Source organism: Mercenaria mercenaria, chromosome 17 (genome assembly GCF_021730395.1).
Source record: "Mercenaria mercenaria strain notata chromosome 17, MADL_Memer_1, whole genome shotgun sequence".
In the NCBI taxonomy this organism is placed as follows: Eukaryota; Metazoa; Mollusca; class Bivalvia; order Venerida; family Veneridae; genus Mercenaria; species Mercenaria mercenaria.
In genome coordinates, this window is record NC_069377.1 from 33,408,929 (window position 1) to 33,426,594 (window position 17,666).

The window sequence follows — 17,666 nt, forward strand, 5'->3', positions numbered from 1 at the left end:
TACTTTAGGTGAGATTTGCCTACAATCGTGGTATTGCCGGTGTAATGTTATAGTCTATGGATCAAGATGAATTTCTCGGACATTTCTGCAACACTGGAGGATGTCATTTCTAACCGTTATCTATAATGCAATAAAAGAACTGACGCCAGAACATTATCACGTGATTTGTGAGGTCACCACGAGCACTCCACGATCCAGAACACCGAAAGAGGTTCCTTTTGGCATCGGATAATGAACAATAAACATGATTTTATTAAATTGAACTTTTAATTGAATTTCCAAAGTTCCTATAGGTACGTCATCTGAGGCATGCTAACAACTCTAAACCTTTAATATTCATTCTGCCAGTTTGGACAGCTACTATGAACCATATTTGGAATATAGTCAGTTATCCTATGAAGATTCAGACGTTCTTTAATTATTGATCAGAAGGTCTTTTCATTCTCACTGCAACTTTGCAACTGAGGCATTGACCTTTGACGCTCTGATCACAACATATTACGGTGATTTACTGCCCATAGACAGTCATCACAGGAAATGGCTGCTGTAAGATCCGTTTAAAGTTTCAATGTCATTTATACCACCTTGACGATTACCCACTGACGTCTTAGGTAATCACCCTTTGAAGTTCATCAGTAAATTCGTTCATTGTGATCTTGACCTTTTAACTACGGATCCACAAAAAGCTGTTTAATGGACAAAGGCATAACAGTTCTTGAGTTATTAACCCTTCGAACAATTGTGGTCTGCCTACGGTGTTTTACTCTCCTAAGCCAATACCTTTTATATTATTCATTGGACTTTGTCATTACAACCTTGACATACTGACCTAACAAATCATAGGGATCATCTACTGACCACTGACAAACATCCTATAGTTTTACAGTCAGTGACAAGAGAACTTTTTTAATGATATCACTGTGATCTTGACGTTAGACGGACGTAGAATGAAACGATCTCCAGCTATTTATTGCTGCCTTGACATTCGACCCACAGATGAGATTATCTACCGACCTCAAGCAATTATCCATTGGAGGCTCAAATATTTTCCTGATACTAATCATACGCCAAACCGCACAGATCAGCAAAATCATAATAATATCCCCATATTCTTGAGATTGGGAGGGTATAAATGTTATAATTTATTCCAGTTTTATAGGCAAGATTACACAACCTTTCAATATAAACACATTACAGATATATTAACACTTTTGCCTGAAAATCTGAAGCATAAAGTATAATCATTATCAGAAGTACATATGTTAGCATATGCATAGAATATGACTTTCTGTGACGCTTTCTTTATTGCAAAAGAGTTATATGAAATTCTTATTTTCTTTATTGCAAAAGAGTGATATGAAATTCTTATTAATCAATTTTTGGACAATATCTAGTTTTCGGTAGATTCTTGGTATTAATTAGGTTTCCTGAAAATGACGTTTGTGAAAAAAAATAAATCAGTATTTAATAAATCTGAGTTATATTCCGTTGAAGAATGCAAGCAGATCAAGAGGATGAACACTTACAAATATCTATAATGTACCAAATATCATATCCAGTTTTCACGTTTTCCTTACTCATATGCAGTATATAGATTCAGGCAGAAAATTTTATTTCCTAAAGTGTTCAAAAATTGACTCATAAAAGCAATGGAATCAGTTCTGTGAATAAAGACGAAACCTTTAGCAATGTATTAGAATTAAAACATAGAACTTATGCACATAGATAATTATATTTTAGTAAATCGAAAGGTTTTATGTGTAATGTTAGTTCTTATTTGCGTAAATCAGAATAATGTCTATTGAACGTGAAACACTTGCAGCTCGTTTCCATCTGAAACAAACAGCTTGCATCTTTTCGCATTAAAGCACACAGCATGTGGACATTCTCAACCATGCGCTTTCGTGACAACTTCTCCTAGTAACTTCCCATCAGGTCTTAGTTGTACAACATTTTTCGATGACGCACCACTCACAAACACGTTACAGTTTCCATCTGTACATACTCCCCAGGCGCTCTTCAGGTCTTGACCACAAAATCTCCAGACCACATTACCGTCTCTATCTATAGTTACCAGATCTCTATTACTATCAACGACGTGAATTGTCCTACCGTTGTCACTTACGCAAACCTCGCGGATGTGACTAAATATATTATTTCCGGTTGTGTCTTTCTGGATGATATTTAGACGACTTCCACTCATTGTATAGATATAAGCTTCGTTACCATTTTCACAAATCACAAGTTGACAATCCATGACAGCAATACCTCGACAATCATGGTCAAACGTCAGAGAGCGTGTAGGCACCAGCTCATTCTTGGTAGACACAAACTGTACTGTTTTGTTTCCAAGACTTACCACAGCTTCCACACTACTAATCTTGCAAACAGATTGTGGCGAGGCGGACATCTTTATTGTTTTTCGTGCTTCATAAGTTTCACAGTCAATCAGTTTTATTTTCCGGTTTTCATAATCTGCTAACAATATATCGCCCGAGTCAAGTACACAAGAAGACCAAAAATTACAAGTACTGACGTCGTCATTCAACTTTACATTGTAGCTTTGCTTGCTTTGAACTTCGTAAAGCCCATGCTTCATTAGAAGTGGCGTCTTTGCAAGTGATTCATGATTTTGAAGGAAATGAAGGATCTATGAATTTCTTTCAAACAATAGACTATCTTTCACTTTATCTGCAGTTCGTGATCCGGCCTTTTTAATATCTGATATTATATTCTCGGATTTCTTCATATTAACAAACTGCTGCGAAGGATTCCTCTGTGATGATTCCATTTCGGCTTTACATGTAGTAAGTTTATCAAGAGTATCCTGTATATTCTTCAATTCTTCTCGAAATTCTTGATCCTGTTTACCGCATTTCCCTTCTACTTCAGCGACAAAAGCTTGTTCCAGTCGATCTAAAACTTCGTTAACTTTCTTCCTAAATGCTTTGATTTCTTTTAACAAGGCAGCCGTTGTTTTCTTTTTATCTTCTCTATCTTTCTGTTTATTTTTCATCAAGTTATCCATTTTAGAAATTGCTTTGTCCATCTCATCATTCATCTTTCTGATACTTTCAGCCTGTTTAGTCGTTTCAACATACTCGGGAATGTAGTGGATATCTTGACACGGCCTAATGAAAGCAAAATAATAATGATTTAGTATATTGTACAGCTGAGCCTGCCTTAATAGCCACCTGTATTAAGCAACCACTTGCCTTAACAATCAGTCAACTAACTTCTAAAACGGTTCCAATTTCAACTTGTCTTAAGCAGTCAACTGCTTTAATCATTCATAGTGTGTTTGTTTCCTAGGCTGGCTGCTTAACACAGGTTTGACAGCAATAATCTAATCAAATATAGGACAGAATCTTGATTTAAAACCATAAAATGTTTTCAGTTCCAGTTATTTTCTATAAAAATAGTTATCAAGTGCAATTAAGAGTCGCAGTAAATAATTTGTTTTTTAAAAGTGCATAGTTAATGCATGAAATCGTAGCCAACACTTACAAAATGTTACTTTTGTTACTACAGCTAAAATTAGTTAAAAGAAAATGTTGAAGTCTTTATTCATTTTAGAATGTTGTATGTGTGTCACGATTAAAGTAAAATATTTATTTAAAAATCTATGACTTATTGCAATCAGTAATTATTTTTCATCCCTATTTTGAAAACGAAAGTAGAGATAATAAAGCAGACATGACATCAGAATGAGTCATGATCTGCACAAATAAAATTGGTTAGATATTAAAGTTAATTAAAGAACAGAAAATGCGAAAATATTCGCCCTTTATCATACCTTAAGTGTTCGATATCTAATTACACTGAAAGGATGGATAAGAGAATCTTATTTTGAAAACGAAAGTAGACATACTTATGATTGATCGTAAAGCAGACATGACAACCAACCGTGTCATGATCAGCACAGAACATGTCCACGAGCTTCAATGAGTGAACTTTGCATCGCTCTGTCGGCACCGACGGCAATTCCTTGCTGTCTGTTCTACTTGCATTTCCAAACTTTGACCTTTCAACCAATGTATGTCCAGCTAGGACAGAAAAACTATTGTGACTTTTAACACAAGTTACACACAGATACTCCTGACAGTCCACACAATACTTCACTGCCTCACTATTCTTGTCTTGTTTGTTACATGGAGAACATAAATAGTCAAACAGTTCATCCGATGCGTCCGATGTACTCCCCTTGGTCGCCATTTTTTACACGATAACTCTGCTGCAACTGATAAGATTGACAAACAAGACATGTGCATTGATCTCCTTTTCATTTCTAATTCTATTATTAATTAATCTAAGAGAATATTCCCCTATACTAGTAAATGATGTTTTAAACTGGAGCATCCTCTTAAGGCAAGTATATCTACAAATAAATAAATAAATAAATAAATAAATAAATAAATTGACTGGGATGACAACTATAAAATATCAGATCATAAAATAAGTCATCGAGTAAGGCTAATAAGAAGGTACAATGTATAAATGCATGCATGCTTTGCGCAGTAGTGCACTTTTGTGTGAAAATGTCTTCTCTGTCGGACTATTATTCTAAAACAAGATGGTCATGATGGTCCTATATCGCTTACCTGAATGTCACTGCTTATTTAACAGAGCAGATTTTCAAAGCTTTCCATAGAGACATAGGAAAAACTAGACACGTTCCCGGTAGGATTTTTTTAAGACAATCAAGATGGTTTTTAACAAATGTGGTACAGAAACCTATAAGGAACATTTCCGTGATTTAAAAATCGGCCGTGGGGTTATTTGAAAATTGATCTAATTTTTAGATTTTGCGGTCATCTTTTGATGAATCTGTATAATTTGTCACCTAACACATATTTATGTAAAATTATTTTAAAACCTGGCCAGAAGTCTTTTTGATTTTTGATAATGTTTTTGAAGTACATACGTAGGCTATAGTGCAAAGTGATCACGCCCTCTGGCTGCCATGTTATGTGACAAAACTTATAAATTTGAACAATTTCTGTGGATAGTAACTCGAGCACCATTCTTGTGAAATCTTTAAGACTGGCTAGCAGTTTCTGTCAAAATTATTAGTTTCCACGGGGAACAATCAATTGTAGGATCATTTTCGTGAAAATATTTTACAGAATTATTTTAAAATCGGACCAGCGGTTTAGGTTAAGGAGGAGCTTTTGTTTGAAGAGTTTTCTATTCTCAGCGCTGGCGTCAATGTTGTCTTGAGGAAATGTAATAGTTTGAACAGTCTTTGTGAAGGGCCGTTAGTGTAGAATTCTTTTAAAATCGCACCAGCAGTCTCTGGCTATAAGATTTTGAAGTATACATTATGAAAATGACGAATAATGAAGGTGGCCATTATTTTTGAAGAATCCGAATAATCTAAAAATCTCAATAGAGAGTCATACAGGAAGGAAGTGGCTAGGGGTCCGGTAACCGGACCTCTTGACCCGGAGTCTAGATGTCCGGTCACCGGACCTCTTGACAACCCGTACAGGACATGCTAGAGGTCCGGTAATCAATATGAAAACTGAGAATTGACAAAAAAGAGCATACTATATTTTATCTTTAAAACGGGAGATTTCAAAAGCTTGTTCTCGTATTTTTCTCGTTGTTTTAAATACATGGCAAGTCACAGGAAAACAAATTATTTAATAATTCTTTAATCCCAGGAAAATACGATCGCAAATTCGTCAATTAATTAATAGCAATTTGTACGCCGTAATTGGAAGCTTTTATTTTTCTTGTTTTTTCTCGGGACTGATGAATATAAACAAAGAAGTATATTTTATAGCTCTTTGATAGAAATAATAAACTTAACGTTTTCTACAGTATCTATGACCAGATTTTGCTCATAAATTGTTGAATTCGTTTTACAGTGCATTTTATTTGACCAGGCGGGGCGTGGTTTCGCAACTGTCCACTACATTTTTGTGCAGGATATGTAGTACATGTAACCAATGTAGCGTTGAATTTTAGTCGTTGGTTACCGAAGATTACGGAATAAAACAATTATATTGCTCTACCTATTTTGCTGGTTTTTGGAGATTACCATTATTTGCTTATGTCAGAGATTAACTCCGCCCCGCCAGGTAAAATAAAACGGACTGTTTATAACACTTGAGTAAATAAATAACGGTGGCTACCGGAAATCGCTTTAAAATTTCATATTCAGTATGCATCGAATACATGAATCCTTTGTGTATCAACCCAGCAGTTTCAAGTTTAAAGTTTCAACAGCTTATAGGAAAAAGTAGGCAAGGCATTTTGTTGTTTTATTACGAAACGCGACCGAATTTAAAGGATGAAATGATCATTTGAAAGTATTTTACAATCTGGCATACAACGTCTGACAAGAAGATATTCGCGGGTTTCTTCCTTACTGTTGCTGTTGCAACCTGAGGATATTTAAGAAACTTAAGTAGAATGCTATCCAAGGAAAATCCCTGCGAAGTTTCATTCGTCTTCAGTTGTAGAGAAGGTTTAACGTAAAGTTGATACACTTTATAATATCCAATCAGGATAATATTGATAAAAACGAGTTGGGATGCCATTATCCTGTGCCTGACAGTTTCGCAATTTATATGTTCTACTAAGACTTATAATACACGAAAATGCAAGGAACCTAGTATTTGTTTTATTAATTTTTATCTTTCTTCTTATATCATCTTCATTTGACTTTTTATGTCTTTGCATTAAATTTCACTTTTTTTTCAGATAGATTAATTTTTCAAATTACTGCACTGCGTTTCATTATCATTTCTTCTTGATATAACTTGATATTGTTACTACACAGCTTATGGTTGTGTTCAGAATCACTGTGAACCTTTGATGGTTATAATTAAGGGATCCTAAAATGTGTTCTCTTACTGAATTTATTTAAAGAATTCTTGCTCCATGCCAATAAAAAGGTTTAAAGCATGATTGGAAAATATACCTACCTGTTCTGAAAATAAGACACTCTAAAAAAAAAAAAAAAAAAAACAAAAAAAAACAAAAAAAAAACTGTTAATCGAATACTTCCTTGTTATCTCGAAAACCCAAGTTCTCACTTGGAACTTTAAAGTAACGCCTATCAGAGTCAAAGTTCCACGCAAAATATGTATTACATGTCTAGTTACCGCGAAAATGAAACATCAAACAATACAAGCATTACAAGACGTTTAAAATTGCACACACGATTTAAAGAATCGACACGAATCTTAAAAAAATAAAACCTGACAAATTCAGACATGAAAATCACAGGGCATCTGACTCTGGGAAAAACAAATAAAAATGGGGTAGGTTCAAATGTGACAGCAAATGCACTATATAAGAGAAACAATACTGCATATCATTTTCCTTTTGGCACTTTCACATTACGTTTTGTACTTTTGTGTGAATAGCATGTCTCTTTGATACTGATATTTTTGTATGTAGTATATTCTATCATTTCATCATCTCTTCAGGCTTCAGGCTTCAGACGTGCGTTTAAGATTTTTTTAAGAATCAAACCGAGCTTTTAGGCAAAAATAATTTTATTCTGTAAAAAGAAACACTACATGCATTCACACAATATTGTATCATAAATAATCATTTTATAATAACGTATTTAGATCTCTACTTCATATGTAAAAGAGAATAATGCCTATTGAACATGAAAAACATGTAGCTCGTTTCCATCTTTTACAACAATCTTGCGATTTTTCACATCAAAGCCTACAGTCTGCGGGTATTTTAAACCGTGTATCACATAGGCAACTTCTCCCAGATCCTAGTTGTACAATATTTCTTTATCTCCTGTCCAGAATACTTCCAGACCAATTTACCGTCTCCGTCTACAGTAACCAGACCTCGATCACCATCAACTACGTGTATCATTGTACCGTCACCACTCACGGTATTCTCGCAAATCTGACGAAATATGTCGTTTTTAGATCGGTCTTTCACAATTGTTTTCATGCATTATTCTTCATTCATTGTATAGATGTAAGCTCTGTTGCCGTTTTCAAAATCACCAGCTGAGAAGCTAGGACAGCAGTATCTCTAAAATCATGATCGAACTTCAGCAGGCGTACGATACGCATTCGCTGATCATTGTGTTGTAAATGAATTACCGCAGCTTCCGCGCTACTTGTCTGGCAAACAGATCTATGGCTGTCAGACAACTGTATTGCATATCTCACTTTGTAAGTATCACAGTAAACAAATTTAATGTTCTTGTCATTATCTGCCATCAGAATATCGTGTGTCGAGTAAACACGTCGACAAGATAGCGCAGTCCGTTCGATCGATATTCAGCTTCACATTGATTGTTACTTTTCTTGGTTTGAACTTTACCGCCTGAATAGCCTAGTGGTAGTATCCGCTTCGAGTGCAGGATGTTTGGTGTTTCATCCACGGCCGCGTCATACGAAAGTCATTAATATAATGGTACTAAATACAATAACTTGTTGATAAATTGTTGTGAAAGATTTCTCCGTGGCGATTCATTTAATAAGTTTATTACTGATTGTAGACCATTTGTCCTCGTGTTTATTTGACCTTGATCTTTACTTACTGACTACATATCAAAGGCTAACATCGTCTTTAGAAGAGGCAAGCCAAAGCATTATCTGTTTTAAGTAATGAGGTCAGTGTACCTTGGCCTTTAATCTATTGATCCTAAAAGCAATCTGGTCATCTTTTTACAACATTCAATTATCCTATAGAGACTGATGGACACTGACCCTCTCGATTCACTTACTGACCTTAAAATCAATAACCACATGCAATCATCATGTGAACTTTGCATCTCCTAGTCCAACGTGTTCTCTAAAAAGGATTAATCTACAAATCAAACCATTTTCTGTAGTTTGTGACTGTAGACTCAAAGCAAGTTTTCATCGACTTTGACCGAGCTACTGACTATAAAAAATGGTCGGTGTCATATACTGACCACATGGAGTTTGAGGACTTTTAGGATAGAACTTTACAGACCCAAATCCCTTAAAGTGTGCATCCATTTCTTAGAAAATAAACGCTCAGCAGGTCTTGACCCTTAGCCTGTTAACAACAGAGGTCATCCGTCATCCTGTGAAACTATCTTCTACTCTCATGGGCCCATGCGCTTTCAATTCATTGATAAACAAGAGAGTCATGATGACCCTGGATTGCTCACCTGAGTAATTGGACATACAGCTTCAAGAGTGTTAACAGGTTTTTTCCTTCAATTTGACCAGGTGACCTAGTTTTGGAACCCTTATAACCCAGATTCGCACATGGCGTAGTAATCAAGATAAACATTCTGACCAAGTTTCATGAAAATATGATCACAAATGTGGCCTCTAGTGTTAATGAGCTTTTCATGTGATTTCAGCACGTGACCTAGTTTTTAACGCCACATGACCCAGATAAACATTTTGATAAACTTTCATGAAAGTAGAGTCACAAATGTGGTCTCTAGAATGTTTACAAGCGTAAGATAGATTTCTGACTATCAAAAGCTTACACCAATGGCGACTGCGACAGCTCTACTTTATCTTCGAAAAACTGAGCTAAAATGCTAACAGGAGCTCCTTGGCCTTACTCCATTATCAAAAACTGATAAGTTGACATATGATCTAACTTGTGTTGGTGTGTCATAAAACACAACGTAACAAACAAACAATTATTTTATGAAGTTCAGCTGCTTAAGTGTTTTCAAACAACTACCGAATGACCAACAAACAGAGCAACCAACATAAACGCTCTTCTCAAAAGCGGCATCAATATTATCTTTATAACTAAAACTAGTCTGACCACATAAAATTTCATTTTATTAGACACCCAGGTTATAGCAATATTAATCGTTTAGTATGCAGTACATGTATATTTTATTATTTGCAACATCCTAGTATGCTATTTTAACTCATATACATGTGATTTTGTTTTGTTTTGTTGGTTTGTTGGGTATAACGTCACACTAACACAATCATAGGTCATAAGGTGACTTTCCAGCTTTAATGGTGAATGAAGACCCTCAGTGCATTATTTCATCAAGGGTGGGTACCGACCTTCCGTAAGCTGGATTCATGGCTTCCTCGCATGAAGAATTCAACAACCCCAGTGAAGCTCAAACCCACATCAGTGAGAGGTAAATACATATGTAATGAGGAGGTAGAGTAATGTGGAAATAAACAAGAATGAACAAATATTTTGAGGTACCAAAGAGGATGAGACAGTTACATTGCATTAATTCCATGCTGGGTGTTTTTATTGGCATTAATTTCTGTCAAAAGATGTTGTCTTTTGTGTAAATATAAATAACCTTAGGCATATTTGATCCAAATCTCATATCTAAAAACATGAACAATTACTTCATATAGTTTATGTAAACATAAAATTAACAAGTTAGTGTGTATTAACAATACTATGAATTATGTTTAAAATAGTACACATTGTATATATACATAGATAAATAAATGCAGTATAAATGTGTACTACCACTAAAAACTGGCTGTTTTTAACAATCATTTGTTACTGCATGATATTTAATTATGGATGTAGCTCCATATGCATACATAATGTATAGTAAAGCTAAATATAACTGATGAGGAGTGGATACATTTGAAGTAAACACCTGAAGATAAAATGTTTTAGTGAAAGATAACCACTGAATATCTTTAAAGCATGTTCAAGATAAGTCTGATTGAAGTTAGCAAGTGAATAAAGACTTAGAATGGTCACCAAGATCTATAAAATAGGTTTTAAACAGCAAATGTTTTCAGCTGAAAAATAGTCAAAATTTACAAAATTTCATTCAAAAGTTTTACTTGTACCGTTATATACTAGTAGGTTATAAAAAGAAATTGCATATAACTTTTGAACACACCAAATATCTTCACTATGGCATAATTTGTGAAATTAAGAAATGACTATAATTCTTGAAATAAAAAATAACCACTGAAAAATATCCATTATTTATGGTCAACTTCACACGACGGTCCTTCACAACTTTTAAGCATATTTTTAATAGTGTTTTAGGAGTTGGGCACACAAGATGTTTCTCTATATTCTTTATAGAAAAACTATCAAAGGGCCATAACTGTGGTACAAATAATTACAGAAAAAAAATCCTCCCATCATGGTCATCTGCAAATCAAGCTTGTTCATCTGTGTTTTATTATAGCAAAGCAAAGCAAAGGGCAAAAAACTGCAGTAAAAATAGTAAAAAAAAATCCTTTAACATTATCTGCAAATCCAGCTTATTCATCTGTGAACGCCTGCAGCAAATCGGACTAATAGTGTGGGAGAAGTCCTAAAACAAGAAAGATGTCAACATTGGTTTTCATTATCATCCGCTTTTTCCACATCTGGTTCACGTTCCTTTTCATTCATACCGTTTTCATTACCATTTGTCCATAATAAACTAGAAGAAAGACTGGTGTTCGATGACCTGTTAAATGCAATACTTTTTGCTTCGTCAAACTGAAATCTAAATGAAATTTTCAGAAGGAAGGCAAATTTTGTTATGTGTTTTTTTCTTCAGAATTCCAGTTTCCGTGCCAATTTCTCCGCAAAGTAGGTCTAATGTTTGAAATGTTTCTGCGGTACAGAATTTTCTTTGCGATAAGAATTTCTTGTATAACTTTTCTAGCAAGACCCTAAGTTAAAAGATTTTGAGGGAAAGATTTGGCTAAATTAAAAATTTGATAAGATTTAGGTGTCACCCCGGTATTGAAGTTCTTCCGGGTCGTTGTATCCTAGGAAGTAGTTCTTTGAAATTTTTAAGTTCCCAGTTTGACGCTATCCCTACTTTGACATGTTAAATTCCAAATGTATTTATTGACACCGTGTACATTTTGTGTCATTTCTGATGTCTTTAACAGTTGTTTTATCCGTGTTTTTCAGGACTACATTTCTGTTTGGAAGGATTAAAAAATTAAACCAGACTTGCGGCCGTGACAGATGTCAGTTGGAAATTTAAACATGGACTAAATACTTGATATGTAGCAAAAAAGTTCATTGTTGATGATGGTGTTTTTCTGTGATATATTGACTGGGATAGTATTAATCTTCAGAAATACAGAGCTGTCAATGCTGCAATTTTGTTGTGAAATTCACAACCCATGTCCAAAAGTACTTGTTTTACTATACAGCAAAGAAGGAGAAATTGTACTGGGCCGACACCATCAATAATCGACAAATACCTTGTACTACCCCAAGGATTTATAAATAGGCGAACTAAAATTTACAACACATAACTGAATAAAATAACTGAAAATGCTGAAAACGACTAGTAAAATTTAAAAAAAGGGGGAAAAAACAGAAAAAAACACAATTGATTATAAAATGTACATCGTAACTAACATGGACGAAATAAGGCAGTTATAGCATTCCATTAATGTATCTACCCCATTCTTTAAAACGTATTCAATTTGTATATTCCTGTTTTATTCTTTACTTTCGTAATCTTAAAATTAAAAAACGTATAGATTCATAAATTATACTTTGAAATTTATTTTGTACCATGTCACTAACAAGATTTGAAATACTTATTCACTACATACTGATATGGCATGAATATGTACGAGTTCTATACTCGTATACAAATTCACATTTCCATGCCATGATTAAAAAATGTTATAAATGCGGACTTTAACTTGTTTACTAAGCATCAACAGACTAAAACAGAAAAAATTGTCTCTCAGATTGTTTATGGCGATGAAAACAAGTCTTGACCTTACTAGGTATCAGAATGTAACGGTCATTCAGGTTACTTACTGACATGCGTACACAAAGGATATTTGTCTGAAACGATGAGATATATGGGTATATGCCTCAACATTTTCAAGTGTTTCGTTGGTTAACCTGACTAGGTGGAATTCATATTTACACGGTGTTACATACAGCTAGTTTATTAGAACGTTTAAAGTCCATTATATTAAAACAAATGATGAAATTGTCCAAATAGATGTTACGCATAGTTACATGATTAGAAATACTGCACATAAACTTATACAGCTAGAGCTGTAAAGGGAGGTAATCATAAATAGTGCATTCAATAAAACTTTGTACCATTTTAATCAATGTTCAAACTTCTGACAAAAATTAGAGAAAACAATTATTGAAAATATGATTTAACAATTTAATATATTTTATGTCTATAATGAAAAAAAGTGGCAGCCACATTATGAACAAAGACGTTATGAGCCTTTAATGTAGTATTAATTGGCAAGATCCGCCGACAGGTGAGATATATCTGTGGAGACTGACCGACTGGACAAATGACTCGAGATTCGAGCAAAATGAGTTTATATGTGTCCTTAGTATCATGCATTTCAGTGTGTTAAAAGAAATATACAATGTCAGCCGAGATACCCGAGGTTCACATTATCTTTTAAGGGTTCAAAATACTCAAAATGCTTGTGAAATGTATGTAATTATAACAAAAAATGAATAATGAAAAAAAAATGTATAACATATATATACAGCAAAATGAGTTGGAAGAATGTCTATTTATTTTAATTTATGTTCTTTTTTATGATGTTACATGGCTAACATTATTATTTTCTTATGGAAAGCCTAATATTTATTTTAGAATTATGTATTTTAAGGTGTAATATTATGATGTTAAATGGCTAATTTTCATAAGGAAATCTTAATACGTATTTTTAGACTGAACGTAATCGCTAACATTAAGAATTTCTATCTGCTTAGGAATAGGAATAATTTCATTTAGGTAAATACAAGCCGTGAGGTATAATAACAATTTTTGCGTTTGCGATTCGAATGCGACGGCAAAAATGACGCATCATTATTCTTATAGGGATTTATCCTAAATGACGCGACGCTAATCAAGCCACCGACCTGGCTAAGATAGAATGCTGATTGAGACAAGCTAACAGATATGTTTGTTTATTGACTCAAATTAATCAATAATAAATGATACATAGAAGAAATATTTATTCAGTGTGATTCCTACTATGTTTTAGGCTGAAGAAAAAAATCTCACAAACGTTTACACCATCGTTTAAAACTAGAAATACAAATGTAAATTGATTCAAAAGAAGAACAGAGAAAACAGTACTCTCGCATCGCACGGAATTAATATTCAGAGTAGTGCACAATACCCATTGGACTAACAGGTACATGACAGTCAAAGTTTAACAGGAAGTTTTCTAGTGAGTAAGACAAATCATTTTATAAGAAGTTGATGCATTACTGATAAATTTTCTTCAAACCAAATTATAACACGTTGGATTTCTTAATTTTGACCTTATCATCTTCTTTCAAAATTGAGTATCAATAATAGATGTTGAACACGGAAAAAGGCACAAATAAATCAGTTGCTTAATTGAATTGCACGCCATACTTTGGCGAAAAAGCAGTGTGCGTTTCAACTTAGAAGTCGATTATGCAGTCTTTTATTTTCATGACACTCCAATTTTAAACCAAAATAAACTGTTTTCCGTTCTTATAAAAATGTCAGTCGAAAATCCACAAAGAACACCATTCGTATATCTGTACAATTTCTACATTTAAATATGGAAACATAAAACTGAAGTTGCGACAAAATCGACGATAGGTTGTGTCTACAATATGCGAAATTTTCTTTTCTAAGAATTTCCACTTATTTAGAGTATAAGGTCACTTACGAGGAAATATCATTTGTATGTGACTCTAAGAGCGAGAAGCTGATTAATCAATTATCAAATTAATCCCCTAAAATCACTGTTTTCTTCCAGGTTTTCGATTGAGTGACTTTCTCCATCAAAATATAATAATCATGCCGAGTTACAGTAACTAGACTTTTGCAGGTGAAAGTATCGGTTTCAAGATTTTTGCAGGTGAAAATATCAGTTTCAAAACTTTTTCAGTGGAAGTGAAACTTTCAGATTCAAGACTCTTGCAGGTTATATAGTCAGTCTCAATATTTTGCTGGTGAAATTTTTTGCAGTGAAAATATCAGTTTCAGGATTTTTGCAGGAGAAAATATCAGTTTCAAAAATTTGCAGTAAAAGCGAAAATTTTATATTCAAGACTTTTAGAGATAAAATTGTTTGCAGGTGAAAATATTAGTTTGAAGAATTTTCCAGGTGAAAATATCAGTGAAAATATCAGTTTGAAGAATTTTGCAAGTGAAAATATCAGTTTGAAGAAGTTTGTAGGTAGCAAAATCGTACAATCGCTTTTTCCACATGTGATCATAGCTTTGACATCTGTGGGCTTTCGAAAATCTACATGTATTACAAATGTGTGAAAATTTTTGACACTTAAGACGCTAACTGAAAAAAAAGAATAACATCCAACACGTACGCGTACCCCGGTACAAGTATAAAATATCTACCCCTTCTATATATAACATAAACGTTATCCTTATCGACTCCGTAATACAAATATATTATTGATATATTATTATAATTCATTACGCTGATAATAAAACCTTTTTTCAGTACCATAGTTCTTTGCACTTCCTTGTTTCAAGGGAGGATGTTTTTTTTTCTATGTTGTGTTTCATGTGATATATAGGGTATTAAATCCTACAGTTTCAGTACTGTGGGTATATTGATCTAGCTGAGTAAATTTGAGCTAACTGAATAAAAGAATAGCTAAGAATAGATCGATGTATTCACTCGCATAATATTTATAGGTTATTAGTTTTGCATCAAGAAATAAGCACTAGTTCTGTAGCGAAAATGTCGCGCAACTTTAGGAGCGCCATATTACCTGCTAAAGAACGAGATAAAATAGTTCGATGCAAACCTTATAATCTTTTAATTACATACATATATACATATAAAAAGATCATGTAAGTATTATAGATATGTTAGATAGCCTGAATAAAACTGGCAATACTGACATTAATTCAAAACAATAAACGCAACGACACACAGTAACTTGAAGTCACGCACCCGATTAAAATTCAGACGTCAATGTTTAAGAAATAGTTTACAGAAAAGAAATGTTTTAACACTATTTATACACGATAGGTGGTTATACGTCGAGCGTAATAATTTCATCTACGACGTATAACCGCCCGAGTGTATAAATAGTGTAAAAACACGTTTTTGTTATAAATTATTTCGATTCTAATATATCTTTTATTGTAAAATTTAGATGAAATATGATAGAACTGTTTATTGGCGCATGTGTGGCGTAGGTCGTCACGCTGCCTTGTTTATATACGGCAGGACCGGAAATGGTAATACGTCTTGCGGAATAATTCCATTAGGGCGCAAATGGTGGCAAATTATTTAAGTAAACTATTTGATCAAATTTGAAGGCGCTATTTTTCGATGTGTACATGGCGCTAAATGTCACGTCGACGTGACGTCAACATAATTTTGTTCTTGCCTAGTCATATTAAAATGAAAATTCTAATACGATCCGCAGCAATTGCTATATAAACATATAACGAAATCGCCTAATAAAATATGGTTGGCTGTTACATTTTACCCCCTACGATTATGACATAAGAGATTCTACTTCTGTTCCATTACAAACGAATTATTTCAGGGCTAAACGGTTGAAAACAACATTTCAAAAGCATAATTATGATTAAAAGTCATACTGACTTATGTGTAGGACCGCAAAACACGTTTCGATCTCTACGAGCGATTTCAATTAGCACAATTATAATTAAGCGGTGACGTCATAAATGTATGATATAAAGTATGACGTCATAATGATGTAACGTCATATAAAAGTTAAGCTTCTGTTCAGAAATAATTTGCAAGCTTTTAGATAACTAGTTTATACAAATGCTTCCCAAAATTCTAATTAAAAAGAAACAAATATCTAGATCTATACGTTCCATTGGCTATGCAACACTTCCTAACCAAGGGAGTAAATTGTAACTGCATATGATCCGAATGACGCATTACTCTGAGTAGATCTACTGTAAAATGTGAATTTAGTGCGTTGTTAGAATTGAAATAATAAATAGATCTATGCTCCAATAATTTTATCAGTCGTTCGGATGCGAATAATTAGGCTAAACCACTCATGCTACGCACTCGTGATTTAATTATTACGCATCCAAACTCCTGTTCATATCTTATTTAAGAAATAATGTATCTCATTTTGTGATTTGTCGCTGAATAAATCATTGTTTGGAGTTCAGATGCGAAGAAATTATATCACGAGTGCGCAGCCCGAGTGATATAATAATACGCATCTGAACGACAATGATTTTATTCAAGAGCAAATCACTAAATGAGATATATTATTTCGATTCTAACACATGCCCGTTTTCAATCGGTTTCTTTTCCAGCGCGCCGCTATGCCGTTTGACGTAATAACTGTGACGTCAGAACAGTGAATTGATGCATAATAATTCACTGTTTTCAGCCTTTTTTGTTCAATAGGACAATGAATTGGATCGTGTTAGAATAATAGACTATGAGCCAGGAGGGGTTTTGCTCAACCCCCCCCCCCCCCCCCCCCACAAGTTTGTGGACCATATTTTTTTGAAACTCCAATGTGTGGTGAACATTTTGTTACCCTCAAAATCAATAATTTTTTTCATCAGTTTTTACAGACAAATGGTACCATTATGTTAGTAAATCATTTCAAGTTTGCATATTTTATTTCAAGGTGTACACTAGATCGCGGCTGCAATTTGATTAAATTTCAATATCTAAAATATGATGTTAAAGAAGAAAAATATCGGAAAAAGATACGTTACCCTAAAAAAACAACATTTTTGACATAAAGTTATTATTGCAAAT

At 33.8% G+C, this 17,666-nt stretch overlaps 2 protein-coding genes across 2 annotated transcripts in view; both read right to left on the reverse strand.

Moving 5' to 3' along the window:
- Positions 1–248: 248 nt before the first annotated feature.
- LOC123543277 (E3 ubiquitin-protein ligase TRIM71-like) overlaps positions 249–17,666 on the reverse strand; it is a 201,560-nt gene continuing 184,142 nt past the window's right edge. The window contains exon 3 of the mRNA XM_053527634.1: positions 249–901. The gene's annotated coding sequence lies outside the window, so the exon portion shown is untranslated. The remainder of the gene's footprint in view (positions 902–17,666) is intronic.
- On the reverse strand, positions 1,130–4,249 carry LOC128549897 (E3 ubiquitin-protein ligase TRIM33-like). Its single transcript, XM_053527641.1, has 2 exons — positions 3,872–4,249; positions 1,130–3,131 (listed from the first exon to the last, which is right to left on the reverse strand). Exons 1-2 carry the CDS (start codon positions 4,213–4,215, stop codon positions 2,651–2,653), a joined length of 825 nt encoding a protein of 274 aa, XP_053383616.1. The 5' UTR covers positions 4,216–4,249; the 3' UTR covers positions 1,130–2,650.